The sequence below is a fragment of the Balearica regulorum genome, chromosome Z (genome assembly GCF_011004875.1).
Source record: "Balearica regulorum gibbericeps isolate bBalReg1 chromosome Z, bBalReg1.pri, whole genome shotgun sequence".
Taxonomy (NCBI): Eukaryota; Metazoa; Chordata; class Aves; order Gruiformes; family Gruidae; genus Balearica; species Balearica regulorum.
Window position 1 is genome coordinate 81,523,444 of NC_046220.1, and position 22,655 is coordinate 81,546,098.

General features: G+C 37.8%; 1 protein-coding gene across 1 annotated transcript in view; it reads right to left on the bottom strand.

Annotated features, from left to right (window-relative positions):
* Positions 1 to 22,655, bottom strand: part of RIT2 (Ras like without CAAX 2) — a 190,626-nt gene that overhangs the window by 128,885 nt on the left and 39,086 nt on the right. The window contains exon 2 of the mRNA XM_075739996.1: positions 2,528 to 2,584. Coding sequence (XP_075596111.1) covers positions 2,528 to 2,584 — 57 coding nt within the window. The remainder of the gene's footprint in view (positions 1 to 2,527; positions 2,585 to 22,655) is intronic.

A 22,655-nucleotide genomic window follows, 5' to 3' on the forward strand; every position in this document is an offset into this window, starting at 1 on the left:
AAACTTTTCCAGTGTATTGAGATATTTAAATGTATTTCTTTGTTGTTACAAGTCAGATAACAAATTATTCCTTCTATTTGTTTTTTAGGTTTATGTCCAATTTTGAGTGGTCATACCACAAATTTACCCAAGAGGAAACATACATACTTAGCCCAAGATTATACTTTGCTGTTTTAGCCTGTAAATAGACATAAGCCTTTCTCAGGATGTCCTCAGCATGATCTGAGAGACTGAAGTGCTGAACAGATAAAACTCAGAGTTGCAATTTTAGTTCTGCCTCTAGCCAGCTGTGTGAGTATGAATTCAATATCTCATTTCTCTGTTTTCTATCTCCTTCTCTTTTCTCCTATGTAGAGTGTTGGTTTTACCGAGTAGAAGCTGTCTCTTACTCAAGGAGACCTTCATCCTTATTAAGTCCTTTAGGTATTCCTGCAGTATGTACTTATAATGCATCATAAGCTTTCCTTCTCTTTATAATTATCTATTATTCATACTGTGGTAGTGTCTAGAGACCAATAATTTAAGATGATGACAAGACACAATATATGGATAAATACAGATGGCAGGTGGATAGTTAATAATAAAGATGGGTGTATGTACATAACTTAATGGTGTCAGTAACTACTAATGCTCTTCTTTTCCAATTAGATCTAATGATTATATTTTCCTGAATGCAACAAATGAATTTGTAACAATTCCATAGTAGTTTTGCCTTTAGAGTTGACACATCTCATTTTTATTTTGTAATATTTTTAATGGTTATAAAGTTACTAGTGGCATTGAGAGTTTATATATATATATATTAATTTTTCATCATTAAAATACCACAATTTACCAGGACTTAGTATCCAAGAAATGTGGAATACTATAGAAATAACAAATTAAAATAAATATTACTGTTAGCTGCTCTACTTAGCAATGCAGTAATTTTATAGAGGTTAAATCTAGGTTTGAAATATTTGAAAAATTCAAAGATAACAAAAATATTGTTTCGTATTGTTTTGGCTGAGGTGGTTGGAAGCCCCCCGCCCCCCCCCCCCCTTTTTTTTTTTTCCTCCAAAGCAACCTTTATAAGTGTTAATATTTTTAATGCCTCCCACTTATCAGGCCTAGATTCTGCCATCTTCTCCAAGGTATAATTAAATATCATACATGGATTGTCTGTATAAAGGCAATGGCTTTTTAGTATAAGTAAAATTAACTAATAAAGCCACCCTTAAATGAATAAACATTCAGTTCTTCTGATTTCTACCTGAATGTGACATACACTTTTTTACTACATTCGTTCATATTAATAATTATAGTAGTGCTCAAAAGATGCTCAACAGCAAGAAGAAAACTAGTCTTTTGGCAACCATTCTTGACATCATAGAGTCATAAAATGTTTGAGGTTGTCAAGGACCTCTGGAGGCCACCTGGTCCAAACCTCTGCTCTAGCAGGTCCACCTCGAACAGGCTGCCCAGGACAATGTCTGTACAGTTTTGAGTATCTCCAAGGATGCTCTCCTGTACTGGGGAGCCGAGAAGCAGACACGGTGCTGCAGGTGGGGCCTCAACAGTGTTGAGTAGAGGAGAAGGATCACCTCCCTCAATCTCCTTTCAACACTCCTCCTAGTGTAGGTAGGGATACCATGAGCATTATTTGCTGCAAGGGCACATTGCTGCTTCATGCTCAACTTGATGTCCACTGAGTGTTCAGCAGGATGCGAATAGGTGATATACCCAGTAAACCAACAGGAATCCAGACCTGTTCAAGGCATTAAATTACTTAGGTTTATACCCTGTAAATATCTTCCAAATTTGTACCCAGTTTAGAAGGGTAAAAAACCATTTGAAATATTTTAATGAGACACAAGTTTTGCCACAGCCTTTTTGAATTAATTGCTTTAGAAATAAAAATTCAGTTCAGTCAACTAGAATTAATCACAAATCTCTCTTCCAGGTCACTGTCCCATTGTACTCCAGCCATATAGTCATGCAATGGTCAGCATCTAAAGAAAATGACTTTCAGTGTATTGCAGATACATGCGAATATTTATGATTAGTTAAGTTTATAATGCAAGTAAACCCAAAGGAGTTAGCAGAGTATGTGATCCTAGACCGCAACTCCAGAATATTAAATTCATTATGCACTTGATAGAGGTCAACTATGAGTTTAAAAGTGGAAAATAGTACTAAAATAGCAAAATTTTTAAAAACACACTCCAAATGCTGGATTTTTTTACATTATTTGAGTATTTTGAAAGATTGCTTTATATCTTGTAAGATTTTTTGTTTCTGTGATTATATTTGCACAGCCGTTAATAATTACAGACCATAAAGCCACAAATCTGTTGTACAAAGCATTTCAATAAGAAATAACTAGGGTATGACCATGACACAATTTAATTGTCATTACAAAATTAAGATCTAATCTAAAATTTACAAATCTTATTTCTAAGCGCTATTTAGGAACAGCTTCTCAATCTATGACAATCTTGAATAGGCAGAGATTAAAAAGGATAAAGAGAGAATAAATTGTACTCACCTATAGTTGGATCATGATAGTCAGGGAACCGATGGCTTATGAACTGCATTGTCATTGCTAAAACAGAGAAAGACAGAGGGAAGAAAAAAGAATGATACTACTGTCTTTAAATTACAACAGGGAAGAGAACATGCAAAGAATTCACTCATGCAAGTATCAGCTTGGAAAGTGAGTCAAAAGTCTGTCTTATGTCTACAGCTGCAAGAGTGCATTGGCATTACAGTGATAACTAAGAACTGATAAATGGAGAAAAAGAATTAAACTTTATTTTTCTTAATTTCTTCCTTTTTAAATTGCATTTTATCAGTTGCTGTAGAAATATATTAAAATTTTTAGCACTTGGCAAATACTGTTAACCTGATATTGTCTACAGATAAAAATTGCCATGAAAAAAATATAAAATACAATTTATAAGTCTGATTCATAAAAGTTTTCACGATGTTACAAAATGCCACTAACTGCACTACCTGGTTTGAATTGTGGTGAATTTTAGGAATACCTAACTTATTAAACTTGATGTAGCTGAGAAATGTCTCTGTTAACCACCTAGAGCTTGGTGTCTTCTGAACAGACTGTTTTATGGCTGAATATTACCTGCTTTCAGAAATTTTAAGAAAGTTGTATTAGTTTTCAGGAAAGTTACTTTGCATCATTTAGAACAGGTGAAATTCCAATTTATGTAGAAAGCCAGAAGCATTCAACCATGAGTTTCCAACATGCCATCTAAAGTTCATAGACTTTGACTAACCATGAAAGTAGGTTTGGGTATTCAATGGTTACAGTAATATCATCAGTTGTCAGAACAACATGGGAAGTTATGTTATCTTTGATGTCTTTCCTCAGGAGTTTGAATGCCAGCTCATTTGAAAAGTAAAGGAATCTACCTAACACTGAGAGCTGTGAAGAAAAGACCTTCAAAAGTGAAATAGGTGAATTTCAGTGGAATAGAAAAGGGGGGGAAATGGAGAACAGACAGATGACATGAGAAAGATTTATTTTTATTTTTTTATTATTTATTTTGACTATCAGTCACAACATGTCAAACCAAACATGAGATTCTACTTTATGTCTTGAAAATCTTGGTTACCTTCAACAGCAGAGATTAGGAACAAGAAATGCAACATTTTAAAAATTCTGTGTAAAATACACCCATTTTTTAAGTAGCATTGCTTTAGTTTAATATTTGCCTTCCTTATATTTTCAAGAATCAGAGGGTTAAGGAGATAGTTTTACAAAATTATACAGACAAGGAGTATTAAACATTTATTACCATGTTAATAAATTATTGCATCTTTAGTGTAGACAAATATAAATGTTAAGAAGCAGCATTATAAATTCATAGTAACTCAGAGAGGGTAACTGTATAAAAAAACTCATTCAGTCTATACATATTCTTGGGGAATAAATCTACATGAGGTGACACTCATGTCTTCTATATTATCTGTTGTCAGATGCATTACTTTTAAGTACTGTGTATGTTTGGACACTTTCATTTCCAGGAAACCTGTTTTTTTAATCACGACAGATTTTTAGGCACCTCCATCTGATAACTGTTAGTGGTTTATAAAGAGTAAATTGATGCCTAATGTGAGGTGCCTAGTTTGCTCTGAGAAGCAGAGGCAGCTAGCAGAGATGTTGTTCATATGGTTTATGCCTACACATTTTGAGCTTTCTGAGGAACTGTACCACGAATGAATTCATTTCACTACCTGCTGCTTTTTCTTGCCAAGTTTTTTTGTCATTTTTGTTTGTTTGTTTGTTTGTTGTTGTTGTTTGGTTTTTTGTGGTTTTTTTGTTTGTTTGTTTGTTTTTGTTTTTTTTTTTAAAAGCAAACTACTCTATATCTGATCTCATTCTGTTTCCTTTTGGAGCTATGCCTGCGTCACAAAATCTGTTGTTACAATTGAAATGGAAATTCTCAGAGGACACCCAGAACTTATGGTAGGCATTTTTCCTCTCTCCTGAGACAGCGGCAAAACAATACATCATTTATATCCTCATTAAATCTACAGGATCTAAGAGGACTGAAATAATTTAGAAGCATCATACTGACTTTCAGCTGTAACATGCAATATGTTAGCCACTGGGATGTGTAAAATTTTTACCTCCCAGACCACTGTGTGTGAATATGCATCATCAAAACTTTCGTAAGAACCTAGGCTGCACACAGTGCTTCAGATGGAGATCTGAGGAGGAGGACATGTCTTGCAATGTCAAGTGTAACAATACTGACGGGTATATATATCTGATCCTAGTCTCAGTCCAGAGCTCTACATGAAGAGATTTGGCTATATATAAGAAGAATCTGGAGAGGTACAGAATTTGAGAAAGGTTTTCACAGAAGTACTCTACATAATGAAGTGAAAACATCTTAATCAGTGGGGTAGAGAAATGGTGAATAGAAGTTTCCTTTTATATTTTACATTTTGTCCCACAACTGCTTCCATGACAGCCCTTTGTCAAAGGCTCCTCCTAATCACCAGGTAACCTCTTTGGCTTCTTTAGTGCTTGTCACCTCTTGCGTGGTGATTAGCACCCTCTGTCACGTGGTTTTGTTTTCTCAGACAGAAGGAATTAAGGTACACTGTCTAATCTTTTTTATCACTGAATTACAATGTAAAATAAGGAAACTGGGGTATAAGAGTTGGGAATTGCAATTCCTCTTACTCTGAGTATTTTTTAAAATAAGAATTAGCATTTTCTGTTAAACACAACTGAATATTAGTGCAGCAAGTATTGTCAGAGCAGGTATAACAGGCCACTTCCCCTAAGGGAAAGAACCAACTAGCTTTTGACTTCAAAGAGTAAACCCCTTACTCCATCAGGATGGAGGACAAGGAAGTCGCAAAACATCGTGTGTGAAGTACAACAACAGCCATGTCCAGATATTCCAGAGTCTTGGATGGTGCATATGCAGAAATTAGTTCTGAATGATGGTCAGAAGTTGATGAATGCTTCCCAGAGCAAAAGAAGGCTCAGTCACTACTGACATGAAACCACACAACTCAGCTGGAGCTTCGGGAATTAGAATCATAAAATAATCATAGAATCATAGAATGGTTTGGGTTGGAAGTGACCTCAAAGCCCATCCAGTTCCAACTCCCCTGCCATGGGCAGAGACACCCTCCACTAGACCACGTTGCCCAAAGCCCCATCCAACCTGGCCTTGAACATTTCCAGGGATGGAGCATCCACAGCTTCTCTGGGCAACCTGTTCCAGTGCCTCACCACCCTCACAGCAAAGAATTTCTTTCCAACATCTAATCTAAATCGACCCTCCTTCAGCTTAAACCCATTACTGCTTGTTCTGTCACTACACTCCCTGATAAACAGTCCCTCTCCAGCTTTCCTGTAGGCCCCTTTAGGTACTGGAAGGTGCTATAAGGTCTCCCTGGAGCCTTCTCTTCTCCAGGCTGAACAAGCCCAACTGTCTCAGCCTGTCCTCATAGCAGAGGTGCTCCAGCCCTCTGATCAGCTTCGTGGCCTCCTCTGGACTCGCTCCAACAGCTCCATGTCTCTCTTGTACTGGGGCCCCCAGAGCTGGACGCAATACTCCAGGTGGGGTCTCACCAGAGCAGAGCAGAGGGGCAGGATCAGCTCCCTCGACCTGCTGGTCACACCTCTTGTGATGCAGCCCAGGACACGGTTGGCTTTCTGGGCTGCAAGCGCACACTGCTGGCTCATGTTGAGCTTCTCATCAATCAATACCCCCAAGTCCTTCTCCTCGGGGCTGCTCTCAATCCATTCCTCGCCCAGCCTGTAGCTGTGCTTGGGATTGCCCCGACCCATGTGCAGGACATCGCACTTGGCACTGTTGAACAAGACCTGCTTACAATAAAATCTGTCTGGGGTCCCCAGCAGGACAGCTTTATTACAGTGTCTTCTTCACTGCTACCAACATCAGCTCCAAAGTCAGTTTCCAGAGTGAATTAATTTTGAAAACTAATACAAAAATGGTATGAGTATTCCATACTTCTTTATGTAAATATTCTTATTGGTCCCTCCTTTTTTCCTCATCTATTATCTTTTCTTTCCATATAAATTAACACTTACACCTAACAAATCCAAGCTAACACCAGATATTATTTTGACTATTTTCCTTTGGAAATCCAAATATTACTGTTCCAAATTTTTACAGATCAATAAATTAGGGAACTTAAAGTCTAATTTATGCCACACACAAAGCACTATATCAAAATGTGGCTTTAAAGCAGGATATTAAAACTGAATAAATGGATAAGACTGACATTTGAATAAATACATATACATGTAAAAGCAGAGTCAGTTAAAAAATGGTAAAAAAAAAAAAAAAGGAAAAAGAAGAAACCCACACACATTTTAATCCATACCAGATATTGTAAAACATTTGAATTGCAAGTTGCCTGAAAATTTTTAATGAATATTTTATAACACTGTGAAGATCATTCCATTTAAATGGGACATGTACATCACATGGCAACTACGATAAGTAAAAGGATCATTGTTTTAGATGAATACTATCTTCTTTATATCCATCTGTGGCTAAGCAAATGTAGATTGCCTCAGTTAAATAAATGTAAGCCTGACATATATAAGTTTGTAACTTTAAAGTTCTCTAATGTTTTTTCAAAATTAAAAAAGCAGTTCAGATCCTGCATTTATTTTTCAGTTGTTTCCAGTTATGCTTATCCCATCTTCATTAACTATCTAGAAAGGTATACATAATACCTATGCAGGCACTGAAATATATATATTTTCTATGAATAATAAACTTAGTCCTGTCTGCTACTTTCAATGTAATTCCCACTCTCTTCCTAATAAAATTTTATTTACCTCCCGGTAGGAAATGCCATGCTTAGAAAAAGGCTGAGATTATATCATTTATTCTAAAGTATCCTTTTGATCAGTGCAGAAATATTAAATTTCATGTAAGGAATGTAACAACTTTTTAAAATATATGTGCCTGTGTGGGCCAACAGGCCAACAGAAAACATGCTTCAATACCCGTGCAGTAGTGAAAGCAGGTAGAATAGAATCCCACTGTCCTTCTAATTTGTTCTAAATTTTACTTCTACCTACAACTTTGAAAGCAGTCCTATACCTATCTTTCAAGGCCGGAGAGTGCATTACGAGCTTACACAATATTCTTTATGGTAATAGTTTCCCTGATGTGACTATCTCATCCTGAGCTTCCTAACCATCTTTATTCACAAGAACTCCTTTATTCAAGAACTTCCACATATTCATACTCTTCTGGATGCTGTGTATGATCATGTATTAATCTATTTCCAAAAGAAACTTTATCACAAAATCCTACACTTTAAAAAGTCTAACAACATGATCACAGTAGTTGCAACTCAGAGATCTGTGATTCCATATGGTTGATTCACTTTAGTTTACATCTACTATTCCAGTGGATCTTTAACTTTTGTTTTTTAAAATATCGAGGTTTCAAAGATACCGGCATAGAAGATGGCCTTAAAAATAATATAATATGGTAAAGTTAGTGGACTTATAGATTGGTTCATGAAGTTCATGAGAAGAGAAGAAATCACTTCTTACATATTATTAGCGTGGAGAAGGAAGCTATAGAGTCTAAACCCAGAACAATAGATCATATTAACAAAGTATGTACCATAGGAAAAGAGTGTCACAGAAAATAAAAAGTTATAAATATGTTAAAAGTTTAAGAGTCATCCTTGCCTCTATCAATCTGTAAAATTAAATAGCTTTCTAAAAACATGGACAGGGCATGTTGAACATACCTGACTTTATTCTTTTGATAAGGTGTTGTATATAACTAAATATGTAAAAATGTTACAGTATCAAAGTTAGACTATTTCAGAAATGAGATAAACATTTTATTATTACTATTTTATCTCTTAAATACTGGATAGTTTGAACAGTTCTGGTCTGTCTGATGGTTTCAAACCCACAAGACCCCAAATGTATGATCTTTTCAAATGTTCATGCCTGAAAATCAGAATGCTGACTTCTGTTTCATGGGCTTGGAAAAATGACGAACATCCTTATAACTAACTCTTTTGGAGCTCATTCCTGAATTTTTAGATTGACTTGTCAAGTAAAAAGTTATTTGCACTCATTCTTCTGCCCATTGAATCTTATCAAATAGGCTTTTTATTAACAATGTGCAAACATATACATGATGAAGAACTAGAGGTGAACACAGCAGTTTTGTAGTTTTTCCAAAATCTTGTCTCTGAATTGAATTAGCAGCAACTTTGAATGGCTGGAGACACCAATAATGCTAGAATATATTGGGGGGGGGGGGGGGGGGAGAGAAAAAGGTTAGAAAATCTCTAAATACAGTCTCAGGAAGATTTCATGTATATTCAGTTTCTGCAAGTTTAATAAATCAATGTAAAATACGACCAAGAAAAAGAAAAGCTATTAAAGCTAAAGAAATTTTGCTGTAAAACAAATGGGAGACACTAGCTGTGAACAAATTTAAGCTATGAATCAGAAAATATTTCTAGCCACCAGATGAGGGATTTTCTGAAACAGAATTCAAACATAGATGTAAGAGGCAAAAAACGTCTTTAATTTTAAGGCGCTTCCTAAATGAAAGGATTTCCTTGAATCAGTGACACAGAAGGTTCTTTGGGAGAATATTGCCCTGCATTCTCAATTTCAGGTGGGGAAAATGTTAATTTAATGTATGATATTTTAATATAGATAGCATCTATAATCAAGTCTTCAGCTATCAGTGATGAAAATGAATGTTTGCTTTCCTAAAATACTATGTGCTTTTGATCTCAAATGTTTTACAAAAACCCTCTTGTTTTCCAGGGAGAAGTTTCCATATGGAAAACACTGCTTTGTAATAATCAATGACCCTATGTTTATGTTATACTTGTGTAGGGAATAAACCCCACAAGAATCTGACAGAGCTTCATATACAATTCATGCAGTCAAAAACAGCCCATCTGCAGTCTCTGCTGTTTTGAACAAAACGTGTTGCACTTCTGAGGTAGTGCACTGTTGTCTTTTTTCGTACCCCTTACTAAGAAATCTTATGAGACAGCAGACATCTCTATCAGTCGACAGCTTTCCAGGTCACAAAGGACTGTGTGATTTGAGTATACAGTATATTTCCGCTGTTTTATTTGTATTTATTTTATCTACACATGCTGCATTTAGATCAAACTACATTTTAGAAGAAATAACTGACAGCAGTAGTCACCTGAACCAAAACAAAAGGACCCAGAATGATGAAATAATGTTGTTACATTCAAGTGCTTCGCATCAGCATGAACCAAAATCACTGAACAGCTACAATGTCAAAGGTAAGACAGGTTGTATGTTGTCAGTGGAGAGAAGATCATCCAAACCAGCAGCCTTCCATGATGATGAGATGAGCCTTCCATGATGTCTTGATGAGATGGAGACCAAAACCCTTATCTGGAAGAGTATGTGAATGACCCACCTCACACTGAAATCAATGGGATTAGCCATTTCCCATTGCTAAATTATGTGTTGTGTTAGATCTGAGCATTGAACATCCATACTGGCTGAAGGTTGTGTCTATCAGAAGGTGTATGATGGCTATCTGAGAAGTACCTATTTTGGTGAAAAGGATGAATGAGAAGAGTGATGTTTAATGCAGGGTATTAGAGAGTTTTATGAAATTTTAAGAGTAGAGATAGGTAAGTAGACATACAAGGCAATACTATCTAGCAATAAAATATTTTTGCACATTGAATATAGTTAACTGTATCATTGTCCCATAACATGGTAAATGGCAAAGTGTATTGCTGGATTAAAAATTTGGATTTTTTTTTTAAAACTGGTTCTAATAAACTCAAAGATCTCACTCCACAATAAGACACTCATCTTCATACTGCTGGAGGATGTGAAGATTTTCAAGCAGCAGTTTATAATATCTTTTATTTTTTTCATATATTCTTCCCAAAACAACCACTACAGACTAGATTCACTGATAGGATAACAGTCTAAAGGCACCTTTGCTCTGACTTCATACAGCCATTTTTACGTTGTTATACCTGGTAAGAAATAGGATAAGAGTGTTACCACACCATTTCAGGATGGAATGCTACAAGGCCTGTCAGCTGCAATTATTAATCTTTTAGGTATTACGATGTATTATTTATGAACATTGGCTGCAAAATGAAGGCAAGATAAATTTTATTTCTCTGTGTTAAATTCATTCTGATGTACTAGAAAAACATAGAAGCTTGCTGTACAACAATCTGTTGTGTATGCTAGGCTGCTGATACAGCATTGCTTTTTACATTTCTTTGCTAAAGTAGTAGGTGTTTTGTTCACCTACAGAAGCTGAACTCCACAGCGAAGAGTGGTAAGTAGCAGAAGGGCAGAGTCTTAAAAGCCTTAAGTCTTTTAAATGAAATCTGTCTTATTAGAATGAAAATAAAACACACAAAACCCCAGAACACATAAATTTTAAAGAGATAAAACTCAAGTTATGAGGATAGTCAAAACAGAAACAGGGAACTCCTCCTCATCCATTGAATTGTTACAGACAGATCCTTCTGTTAATTTGTGTTGACTTGGTCTTGGTTAAAGACTGAGTTGCAGAAAACACTGTACAGGCTTTTGTGGTCCCCTGAAAAATTATTTCCATCACATCCAAGGCCTGTCCATCTTCTACTTGCTTCTGTCAGTTCTGACTCTCACTGTCTTGCATCTCATTTCCTCTCTGGGAATCCACACTTTCTTGCCAGGAAAGTCATGTTCTTTCTGTCTCTCCAGAGGATCCCAGCTAGATCCCTCATTTCCTTGATAAAAAAGTGTAATGAACAAAACTACTAGGGACACATCTTAGAATAAATCTCAAGAGGTAAACAAAATAAAATAAAAAATGTATATTTGTAGTGATTGTAGTGATAGGAGAGCAACTTTTGTTGTTCAAACTGCAGAACAAGAAAAAGGCTTGTTCATATAGTTTTGTACCCTGTATCATTGTAGAGTAAGAACAGACTATAGTCATGTTAGAGTTGTTGGTGACGGAGCAAGGCAGAAAACAGCTTTCTTTGGAGAATATTCATGGGTTTATAATTTCTCCTCTTGCATCAGAAGGAAAAGAAGGACTTGATTCAGCAATTTATACATTGTGACAATATGTGGCCCCAGTGTAAAAGCAAAGAATTAGGAAGCAGATGAGCAGAATCAGTCCTCAGAAAGAAATGATAGGAAAAAAAAAAATTGTTTTGTTTTGGGACCCACCTTGAACGAATAAACAGAAATTACTAATCTCAGAGTATGTCTCAAGCTACTCTTTCTCACAGATGTAAAGACATAAGTTCTTACTATTTCTCTTCAAAGTGTGATCAGTGGAACAAAGACACATACTGGGTACTCGTTACAGCTTTCCAGCAGGGACTGAAGCACAGAAAGAGAAATTGGACAAAAATTCATCTTGGACTTGATAAACTTTCAGGAAACATTCAGCAAAAGTGCTCTCACTGCAGTAAAGTTCCATGTCTGCTGATTCAGCACATTCTAGTGAAAAATGGTTGTACTAAAATGTTCTGAATAACATTAATATCTATATCCAGACTCAGTTCCTGATGCAATGTAGGAAGGCAGAATGCACTGCATTGTAAAATTCATATTAAAAATACTGTTCAATGTTTAAGGAAACAGTGAAGCAGATGCAGCTTGTATTTATTCCCTGTATGAGAGACATCATCATAACATGATACAAATTAATGGTAATGACAAGGTAAATCGCTACCACTTATGCACCATTTCCTCCACAGTATATCCCTGACTCCTACCAGAAAGGTCTCCTACAAAAATACTGAACATTTCCTACCCTGCTTAGCTTATATGACTTGACAAGGTGCATTAATAAACAGAAATTACTTCTGTCAAATGCTGCTATTAGCGCATTTTCCCACTGTGTTTCTTCCATCCAGTTAAAATTTGTGAGAAAACATAATGTGTCTTCTACTGTGCTTCAGCTAGAAAATCCAATGGTAACTTAAGCCTTCCATTAGTGAGCAATCCAAAATATAATGACATAGAAAGGTTTTAAACCAGACTCCAGTATAATGGGACTTTTAAAACAGAATACATTGAATAATGCTAGAAAGACTCATTTTTTGCATATTATTATAGAACAATAGACAAGATCTTCCACCATTACAAATAGACATGTTTCAATTAAAGTCAATGGATAAATCTCCTGATTTTACAAAGGAAGTACAGCAAAGAAGAGAAAAATACAGGGCAGTTCTTTGTACAAGTGGGCCCTGGCTTTCAGCTACCGGTCTCAAGCACGATTACCTCACTGTGAAAAAGAGTTTCAAGGAAGGATAAACTCCTTTCATTCCATGGAAAGAAATTTCTCAGTAACCACATTTATTTCTCTCCTTTTTTTTTCTTTTTTTTTTTTTTTAACTGCTGACATGTTTTCATGTAATGATAACTTGAGATGCTCTGACTTGCTTTACTGCTGTTTCAGGTAGCAGTAAATTGACATTGTTTGCAGGTTTCCTAACATAAACTAGTGGTTAGCTCCTGTGATACCTTCCATGTGAAATTATACCTTATATGTCAAGCAGTGATGAATTGGCAGTGACAGCAGCTATATTTTCTTGCGAGTGGGAGAATAGTTGCTGTTCTGTAATGTGGTACCAACTTTTCAGTACTTCAAACCTATGGTCTGGAAAATTGATGACACATCAAAGAGGAAGATACAATTCTTCCATTTAACCCCTCACAGAAGTCTTATTCAGGGTTAAAAGACAGACCAGCTTTTGGTTTTGTTTTGGTTTTTTTTTTTCTTTTTTTTTCCTTCTTCCTGATGCTAGGATTTCTCAATATATCAATTAAAGTCTTACAAGACTTTACAGAGGGTAACATCCAGACTCACAGATATTGTTGGCACCCAATTCCCTTTAACTTAACAGGGTTTAGGTCTTTACGTGTCCTTGCTGATCTGAAAAATGACCTGTGTTTCTCTAAAAAACCACCAGATCTGTTATTTAAAGGTATTGATGATTCGAATGAAGAACTTGTTTTCTGCTACTGAATGAAATTGCATTTAAATGAAAAAATTCATGGAGAGAAAATTGACTTTGATGAAATTCAGGAGAGGAAACGGAACCAAATAATGGTAAGTTTACTGTTTTGGATTAATGATATTAAAATTATTCAAAGTACAGAAATTATTAACTTTATTGTTAAATATTTTATAGCATATTACCTATAGTTACACTATTACTATAAATTATATGATTTATAGATAATTTTTAATAATTTTCATCTTGTTTTCCAAATCTTCTATTTACCAGGTGTGTTGGTTTTGCGTGGCAAGGTTTTGGTAGTGGGGGGGCTACAGAGGTGGCTTCTGTGAGAAGCTGCTAGAAGCTTCCCCTGTGTCTGATAGAGCCAATGCCAGCCGGCTCCAAGATGGACCCACTGCTGGCCAAGGCCAAGCCAATCAGCACCTCTGTGATAACATATTTAAGAAGGGAAAAAACAAGTTAGAGGGAGCTTTTGCAGCCACAGAGAGGAGCAAGAAGATGTAAGAAACTCTGCAGACACCAAGGTCAGTGCAGAAGGAGGGGCAGGAGGTGCTCCAGGCCCAGAGCAGAGATCCCCCTGCAGCCCGTGGTGAAGACCATGGTGAAGCAGGCTGTCCCCCTGCAGCCCATGGAGGAAGGATGAGGGGGTGTAGAGATTCCACCTGCAGCCCGTGGAGGACCCCACGCTGGAGCAGGTGGAGGCACCTGAAGGAGGCTGTGGCCCGTGGGAAGCCCACGCTGGAGCAGGCTCCTGGCAGGACCTGTGGCCCCATGGAGAGAGGAGCCCACGCCAGAGCAGGTTTGCTGACAGGACTTGTGACCCCGTGGGGGACCCACGCTGGAGCAGTTTGCTCCTGACGGTCTGCACCCCGTGGGAGGGACCCACGCTGGAGCAGTTGGTGAAGGACTGTAGCCTGTGGGAAGGGGAGAAGTTGGTGGAGGACTGTCTCCCGTGGGAGGGCCCCCAGGCTGGAGCAGGGGCAGAGTGTGAGGAGTCCTCCCCCTGAGGAGGAAGGAGCGGCAGGGACACTGTGTGATGAACTGACCGTAACCCCCATTCCCCGTCCCCCTGTGCCGCTGGGGGGGAGGAGGGAGAGAAATGGGGAGTGAAGTTGGGCCTGGAAAGAAGGGAGGGGTGGGGGAAGGTCTTTTAAGATTTGATTTTACTTCTCATTGCTCTACTCTGTTTTGCTTGGTAATAAATTAGATGAATTTTCTCTCTAAGCTCAGTCTGTTTTGCTCGTGATGATAATTAGTGAGTGATCTCTCCCTGTCCTTATCTCGACCCACAAGCATTTCGTTATACCTTTTCTCCCCTGTCCAGTGAAGGAGGGCAGTGACAGAGTGGCTTTGGGGGGCACCTGACCTCCAGCCAGGGTCAACCCACCACACTGGGGTAGTTTAATATGTTAGCTTTCTCTTTCAGTGTAAAAGATAAACAAAAACAAAATTTAAAATATTTTAATTTGCTCAAAAATTCTCTGATCTGTTCTCTAACATCCTCACAATTTTTCCAGTGATAACAATGGTGTTCAACTCATAGTTAAAGGAAATATGCTAAGAAAGGTGGAAGCATTTCTGAAGATAGATCTGATAGATCAGAAACCCAACACCAGCACATTGCTAAAATCCCAATCAAAATTCAAATTCATCAAATATCTTTGATTATTCCCAGAATGCTGTCCTCAACAATTTATTTCCTACTGAAATATGTAAATTTGTATTTATCTTAGTGGAGTTACTTGTCTCAGTGGAGCTAAAAATCGTATAATTTGCATTATAAGTTGAAAAGTGTTCTTCACTACCAACATGACTTTGAACTGAACATATTTTCCTTGTCAGATCTCAGAGATGTTTCTTTCTCAGCTAATTAGGCAACACTTCACAATGAAGTCAAATATGACACTTTATCAGTTATACCAACATGAGTTCTTAATGTCTTTTCCACTGTAGTAGAAGAGTTTCCATAAGATTAAGGAAAGGTGATGTTCTTCAGCTGGTGAGGCTCTTCAGTTGTTTATTCCCCTCTGCACAGACACATGTGCACACACAAATCAAAAAGCCTGATAATTATGAACTGTTAACCAAAAAACAAATCAAACATTTGAGAAAGCCTGGAATTGAGAATAACGAGATCTTCTGGATGGGGAAGAAGTAGTTCTGTTTTGCTACCAGCGCCATGTAGAACATGGTTATGCACAGAAAATTAAAATCACAAAGGTAAGAATATTGAAAAGAAGTTGTTAAAATAAGACTCAAGTTCTAGGGCAATCCTTTTCCAATGTAAATCAACTCCTAGATTTATCACTCTTAGTCAAGACTCTTACAGTGTTAAAATACGCACTTAGCTGCAATATCATAAATGCACACAGGAGAGAAGCTATCGGTTTGCACTGGCATCCTCTAAAGGGCTGCAGGTTTTGTGTGCTGACTTTAGGAGCCTCCCAGCCATGAGTGCTGCCTCTCTAATTCCTCTGTGAGACACTGGACTCTTCCTGCTAACAGCTGATTTAGCCATTCAGCGAATTTAGCCATTTATACTAAGCTAGTTATGCCAACACTTATGCTAAGCTTGAAAAATAATATTTCCCAACAAGACATCCTACAGTTCTAAACATTGACTTTAACATCTTAAGAACATAGAAGGGAATATAGTAACTAAATACCTAGAGGTGTTCAGATGCTCAAGTTCACAGATTCACAGATTCACAGATTAGTAGGGGTTGGAAGGGACCTCTGGAGATCATCTAGTCCAACTCCCCTGCTAAAGCTGGATCACCCAGAGCAGGTTGCACAGGATCATGTCCAGGTGGGTTTGGAATCTCTCCAGAGAAGGAGACTCCACAACCTCTCTGGGCAGCCTGTTCCAGTGCTTGGTCACCCTCAGAGTGAAGAAGTTTTTTCTTATGTACAGATGGAACTTCGTGTGTTCCAGTTTGTGCCCATTGAACCTTGTCCTGTCACTGGGCACCACTGAGAAGAGTCTGGCCCCTTCCTCTTGACACCCACCCTTTAGATATTGAAAAGCATTGATCAGATCCCCTCTCAGTCTTCTCTTCCACAGACTAAACAGACCCAGCTCTCTCAGCCTTTCCTCACATGATAGATGCTCCAGTCCCCTCACCATCCTCAGAGCCCTCCACGGGACTCTCTCCAATAACTCCCTGTCTGTCTTGAACTGGAGACCCCAGAACTGGACACAGAACTCCAGATGTGGCCTCGTCTGGAGTAGAGGGGGAAGAGAACCTTCCTCAACCTGCTGGCCACACTCTTCTTAATGCACCACAGGAGACCATTGGCCTTTTTAACCACAAGGGCACTTTGCTGTCTCACGGAGAGCTTGTTGTCCACCAGGACTCCCAGGTCCTTCTCCGCAGTGCCAATTCCCAGCAGGTCAGCCCCTAACCTGTACTGGTGCTTGGGGTTGTTCTTCCCTCGGTGCAGGACCCTACACTTGCCATTATTGAATTTCATTAGGTTCTTCTTTGCCCAATTCTATAGTCTGTCCAGGTCTTGCTGAATGGCACTGCAGCCTCCTGGTGTATCAGCCACTCCTCCCAGCCTAGTATCATCAGCAAATTTGCTGAGGGTACACTCTTTCCCCTTGTCCAGGTCATTGACGAATATGTTGAATAAGACCAGAGCTGATCGTGAAGAAGAGAGCTTCAAAATGTAGAAAACAACATGGACTTTGGAGACAAAACAATGGGAAATAATGAGCTATCTCAGAGGACAGCACTGGCTCTAGGGTCTCTGTTATTTTTACTTTACAAAGACTTAATAACCACTGTAAAATTACTTAAGAAGGCTTAGGTGACCATGGGAATCTGGAGAGAGGTGTTTCTAGTTTTTGACTCTGCTATTGGCTCTTTATCCTTTGACTATCATCAACATCTTTTCTTGCCTCAGTTTCCACACCTGCCAAAAAACCCATGGTAATAGCAATATGGACAGAAAGCTCTGAGATTTACAAGATTGCTGCATAAGATCTATGAATGCATTCCTTAACTGTTCCTCTAAAATCACGTTAGCAAAACCATGAAGTTTTTAAGAACAGGTTTAACCAATCCCTTCAACATGAAGTTAGCTGGATGAAAGAAAGCAGGAGGCATTAGAACAAACACCTCAAACAACAAATATGAGTTACTAGTACAGTGGAGATGAAGACTACCAAGTATAAGGATGAAAAATTAAAATAGCTACATAGCTTCTTATCCTCTTCACCTTCTCACAGTGCAAACCTGATTGGAAGTTCACATCTGCCACAAGCGCTTTCGTATTGCTTGACACGTGTACGCGCTACATTATGATGATATATTGACAGCGGGCACAGTTGCGAGACATGTTTGGGGGTGAAAGGTAGCACTTCAGGCAGTGAAAGAGGTGATTTATTATAGCATTAGCCTGATGCTGAAAAGGTCAGAAAGCGACAAAGCAGACACAAAAGTTCTAGAGGGCTGATTGTATTTTCACAGAGAAAATCTACATTAGCCTATTCAGGTTTGTACCCTCAACGTGAATAATAAATGTTAAAGCTATCAATACTAGCAACACGGAAAGAGTTCACAATGTTTTTTTCCTACAGCTAGAAGGGGATGGCTTATGACCCAGGAATGAGCTTCAGAATACTCAGGCTCCTGGAACAGGCTGAGTCTCAGTCTTTCATCCTTCTAGGGTAAGCTTACTTTCATGTATTTCATAATGAACTTTCTGTCCTTGATGCTCTTGTCATTTATTCTAGTGTGAACCTAGCTGTCTCAGGGGTTTATGGTGCTATGTATCACCCTAGCTTGATGGGTGACAGAAGCCGTATTTGGTGACCCTAGACCTTTCCATGCAAAATCAGAAACAAATAAAACAAAACAACCCCCTAAAACTCCTCCCCGCCCCCAAAAGCAAGCCAGAAAACACCACAGAGTAGACTTATAGGAATCTCAAAAACTTCCCTCATAGTAGAGGCAAAATTCTTCTAAGGATTTCTGGAGCTTAATTGGGAAAACAATGTATTGGGATGGGACTGATGAGTAAAAACAGTTGTTTGCATTGTAAAAAAAATCCTTAAAACACAAAACATCTTACTCAGCCCATAAAAGACATGGATATATTTAGCCATTTCTGGATTTTCCTAATTACTCTAGAAAGTTGTTCTGTAATCAGATCTCCTTAACAAAAACAATTTTGCCCCACAATTAGGAGCAGCACTATGGAAGATCTGCTCCATCATAGGTCTGGGGTTTATGTTTTCCCAATCCCTGCAGTAATTATAACACTGCAATTTTGTCATGGTGGAGCAATGGTGACATAACTTAGTTCCCTGAAAATAAGGATTTTGGGGGTGACTGGGAAACAGCAGAGGAACTTTTTCAAGATCCTGATAAGCTTATGACTACCTAAAACACAAAGCAATCCACTGCTTTGGGTTATTACAGCTGGAAGTGTTTCCTCATGCATGCTAAGAAGTATTTGGGAGGACTTTTAGGGGCTCAGTGAAGAAGATGGTACTCAAGTACTCCATATCCCAACTGTTTGATGACACTGTGCTATGCTGATTCAGAAATGAGTCAGCTCAGTTACAAGAAAAGAGGAGAAACAGGTCTTTTTTGAAGGTACTTGCAGTGATATAGATGTGACAGAATGACTCATTTGTCATCAGTGTTTTAGTCAGCAAAGTCTTTGGCTCAATGGCAAGTATTTATAATTGGAAAACAAAAGGAGGCAATCAAAATTAAGTAAGCAAACAAGATTTGGATGTTAGACCTGTTCTATAACATCCAAGTATGAGGACATTCTGTAACCCTAAACACCATTTTAATGCCAGTATCGTCCCAGTCCAACTCACTGTAAAATGTGCTTTATGCATTTCTGTCTGTTCCAGATTCAGACGATATAAGTTTGCTACAGCACTCACCTAAGTGCAGAGTGATAAATCCCTGTCCATTTCCTCATGAAAATATTTTTTTTCATCTGTAGTATTTCCTTCAGTACAGGTTTTATTTCAGTTTTAGATGTCATGCATGATAGGGCTTGGGACATTTAACTTTGAGAGATCCTTCCATAAAGCTTTTGAAGGACATGAACCAAGATCCACAAAAATCAATAGGAGCTATTCCATTTATATTAGTATGTGTTTCATTAAATTTTTACTACCACAATGCTCTTTCCACAATGTTCTGAGTAGGAGTAATTAAATACCTTTCAAAATAAATTATAATGGGTGAAATTGTGACCCCACAAAAACAAATGGGAATTTTTTTTTTTTTTTTTTTAAATGCTATTTGGGTTGGAATTTCTGATACCAGTAATGACTTTGCAGTTATTTGTCTTTACATTGTATAAGTGAATACATTCACTACCTATAATTTTGCTTTGGTGCAAATATGTTTTGACACCTCAAAATTTTGATGATTTTCTAAATTAAAAAAAACCCAAAACCTACAAACATAACATAATTTTTGTAGTTTTAGTTAAAAAAACAAACAACTAGTGATGTTGTTATTTTTCACAGAGAAGTGCCTTTTCTTGCAAAGAGAAAATTTTATAAACACTCAGGTCTAGAACACAGCTATCTCTAGGAAGCTGTGTTATTGAAAGGATCCAAAATTTGGATGAACTTTAGAAAGAAAGGGTAAAGTCTAATTATAATCATATCCTTTATTATAGATTTTAAAATCCTTTTTGAACATTGCTATCCGCCTACATCTCAAATACATGGATAAAATCTTCTTTGTGTGTTCAGTCCAAAGGTCTGACTAGTGCAGCACTTTATATCCAGCAGTAGGTAGGCAGGAGAATGGGAGAAACTCAGCAGGTATAAAGTCATCTTTCCCAGTACATACTTTTCTACTGCTAGTATTCAAAGTATTAGGCTCTGTCTAAACTAGCGATCACATCTGGACCAAGGTGTTGCACTCAGATTTCACATCTGAGCTATAGAATTGCATCTGGAAGTTTCATTGGCCTAACAGTCTATCCCCTATGAGGGTAGTTCTAAATTAGGCTATGATAGATATATTTATCTAAGACAAAAAGGATTGACAATTATATAGGATCTTCAGATCTGTGCACAGGTGAAACTCAAGCAAATATGGAGTATGTATGATGTCATGTGCCCTGGTGTCAGCTGAGAGGGTTGATTTTCTTCATAGTAGCTAGTGTGGGGATACGTTTTGGATTTGTGCTGGAGACAGCATTGATAATATAGAGATGTTTTTGTTCTACGGAGCTATTGTTGAGCAGTGTTTACATGGGGCCAAGGCCTTTTCTGCTTCTCACACTGCCCTGCCAGCGGGATGGCTGGGGGTGCACAAGGAGTTGGGAGGGGACACAGACAGGACAGGTGACCCAAACTAGCCAAAGGGGGTATTCCATACCATGTGACGTCATGCTCAGCATAAAAGGGGGGCTAGCCGGGGAGGGGTGGCAGCAGCTCCAGGACATGTGGCTCGGGGACAGTCCGGTTTCGGGACAGGTCTGAACATGCGGTCTGAGTTGTACGGTCCTCGGGTGAGAAACTGCATCGTGTATCACCAGTTTCGTATACTCTGTTAAGTACTGTTTTGTTTTGTTTTGTCTTGTCTTCCCCTCTCCCTTTGCTATCCCAGTAAACTGTCCTTATACCAACCCACCAGGTCTTGCCCTTTCCTTCCCATTCTCCTCCCCATCCCACTGGGGGGGGGGGGGGGGGGGGCAGAAAGGAGGAGGGGGGGGGAGTGAGTGAGTGGCTGCGTGGTGCTCAGCTGCCAGCTGGGGCTAAACCACGACATCATGTTAAAATTATTTGCTGGCAACTGCAAATAGACTGATTTCACTTAATCACCAAACCAGCTGTTAATGGCATTCAGGAGGCCTTGGTTCTCAGGTAGGGTTTTTTACTCAAAAGCTCGTACATTTTCTCAGAAGTTTTCTAACAATAAGGCAATAAAATTTTGATATAAATAAAGGCCAATACTTGCTGGAGGGTGGGGGAGAGAGTAAAAGATACCTACAAAACAACTTCACTTTCCAGTTTCTTATCACTGGTCTAATCCTCTAGATGCTTCATCAGGTAAGAGCTGAGGAGGCTACTGATCTTACAAGTGACTCTAGGTTTATCACTTCCACTCTGTAAGTTGTGTTTTTTTCAAGTGTAGAATGAGCATGGTGATACTGTTCTTCTTTGCAACCCTCAGTTTTGTATTGTACTATAGAAAGACCTATATGGAAATTAAATTTTACAAAAACCCCATATTGGTTTTTTTATTATTATTTCATACAGCTGGTCTGCATTTGTATTTATATAAATTAGGATAGGTGAAATCCTGAGTGCATTAAGGCCAGTGGGTGTGCAAGTGAATTTATCTTATTTTCTATGTGATAGTCTTCACTTTTCAGAAGCATTTGGTAACAGATTTCTGCTTATTCTGATACAACATTTGAACAACAAATTAATTTAAAATCTTAATATTTTTAATGTTGACAAGATGGCTGGAAAACAGACAGTAAAAATAAAGCAAGCAAAACCAATGGAAAAATATGACAAATTAGAAGTGAATTAAGAAAAATTCTAGTTATCAGCTGCATATGTATACCAAAATGTATATATTTTATAATGCATGTTCATTGCTACCTCCAATCATATAAGCTTTTGAAGTCAAAACTGGAGCATTTGTTTTACTTTTAAGGCGTGGGGCTATTTGTATGTTTAAAGATAAAATTATGCTCATGTGAACTGTCAAAATTGGGTATAATCTGCTAATTTTCAAAATTCAGCAATCCTCAGTGAGTTTGTACACTGTTGAGAATCGAATCAAACCAAAACAAATCAGAAACTGTTCTTGATAGAGCAAGATATTTAAGAAACTGTTGTAAAAACTGTATATTTAGAAACTAGAGTAACATCAATTTAATATAGTTCTGTATTTTAAAATATTAATATATTCAATGTATTTCTATTTAGAGAAAATAAACTTTTAAAGAAACTAAATATTGAAATATACTACCAGCCTTGTATATCATCTTGATAAATGGTTAATATGGTGGGACAAATAAAACTGTCAGGTTTTTTATGTATTTTATTGTAGTTGGAACACACTGGATAAAATATGTTATGAAACAAAATAGAATTTCATAAAATCCCC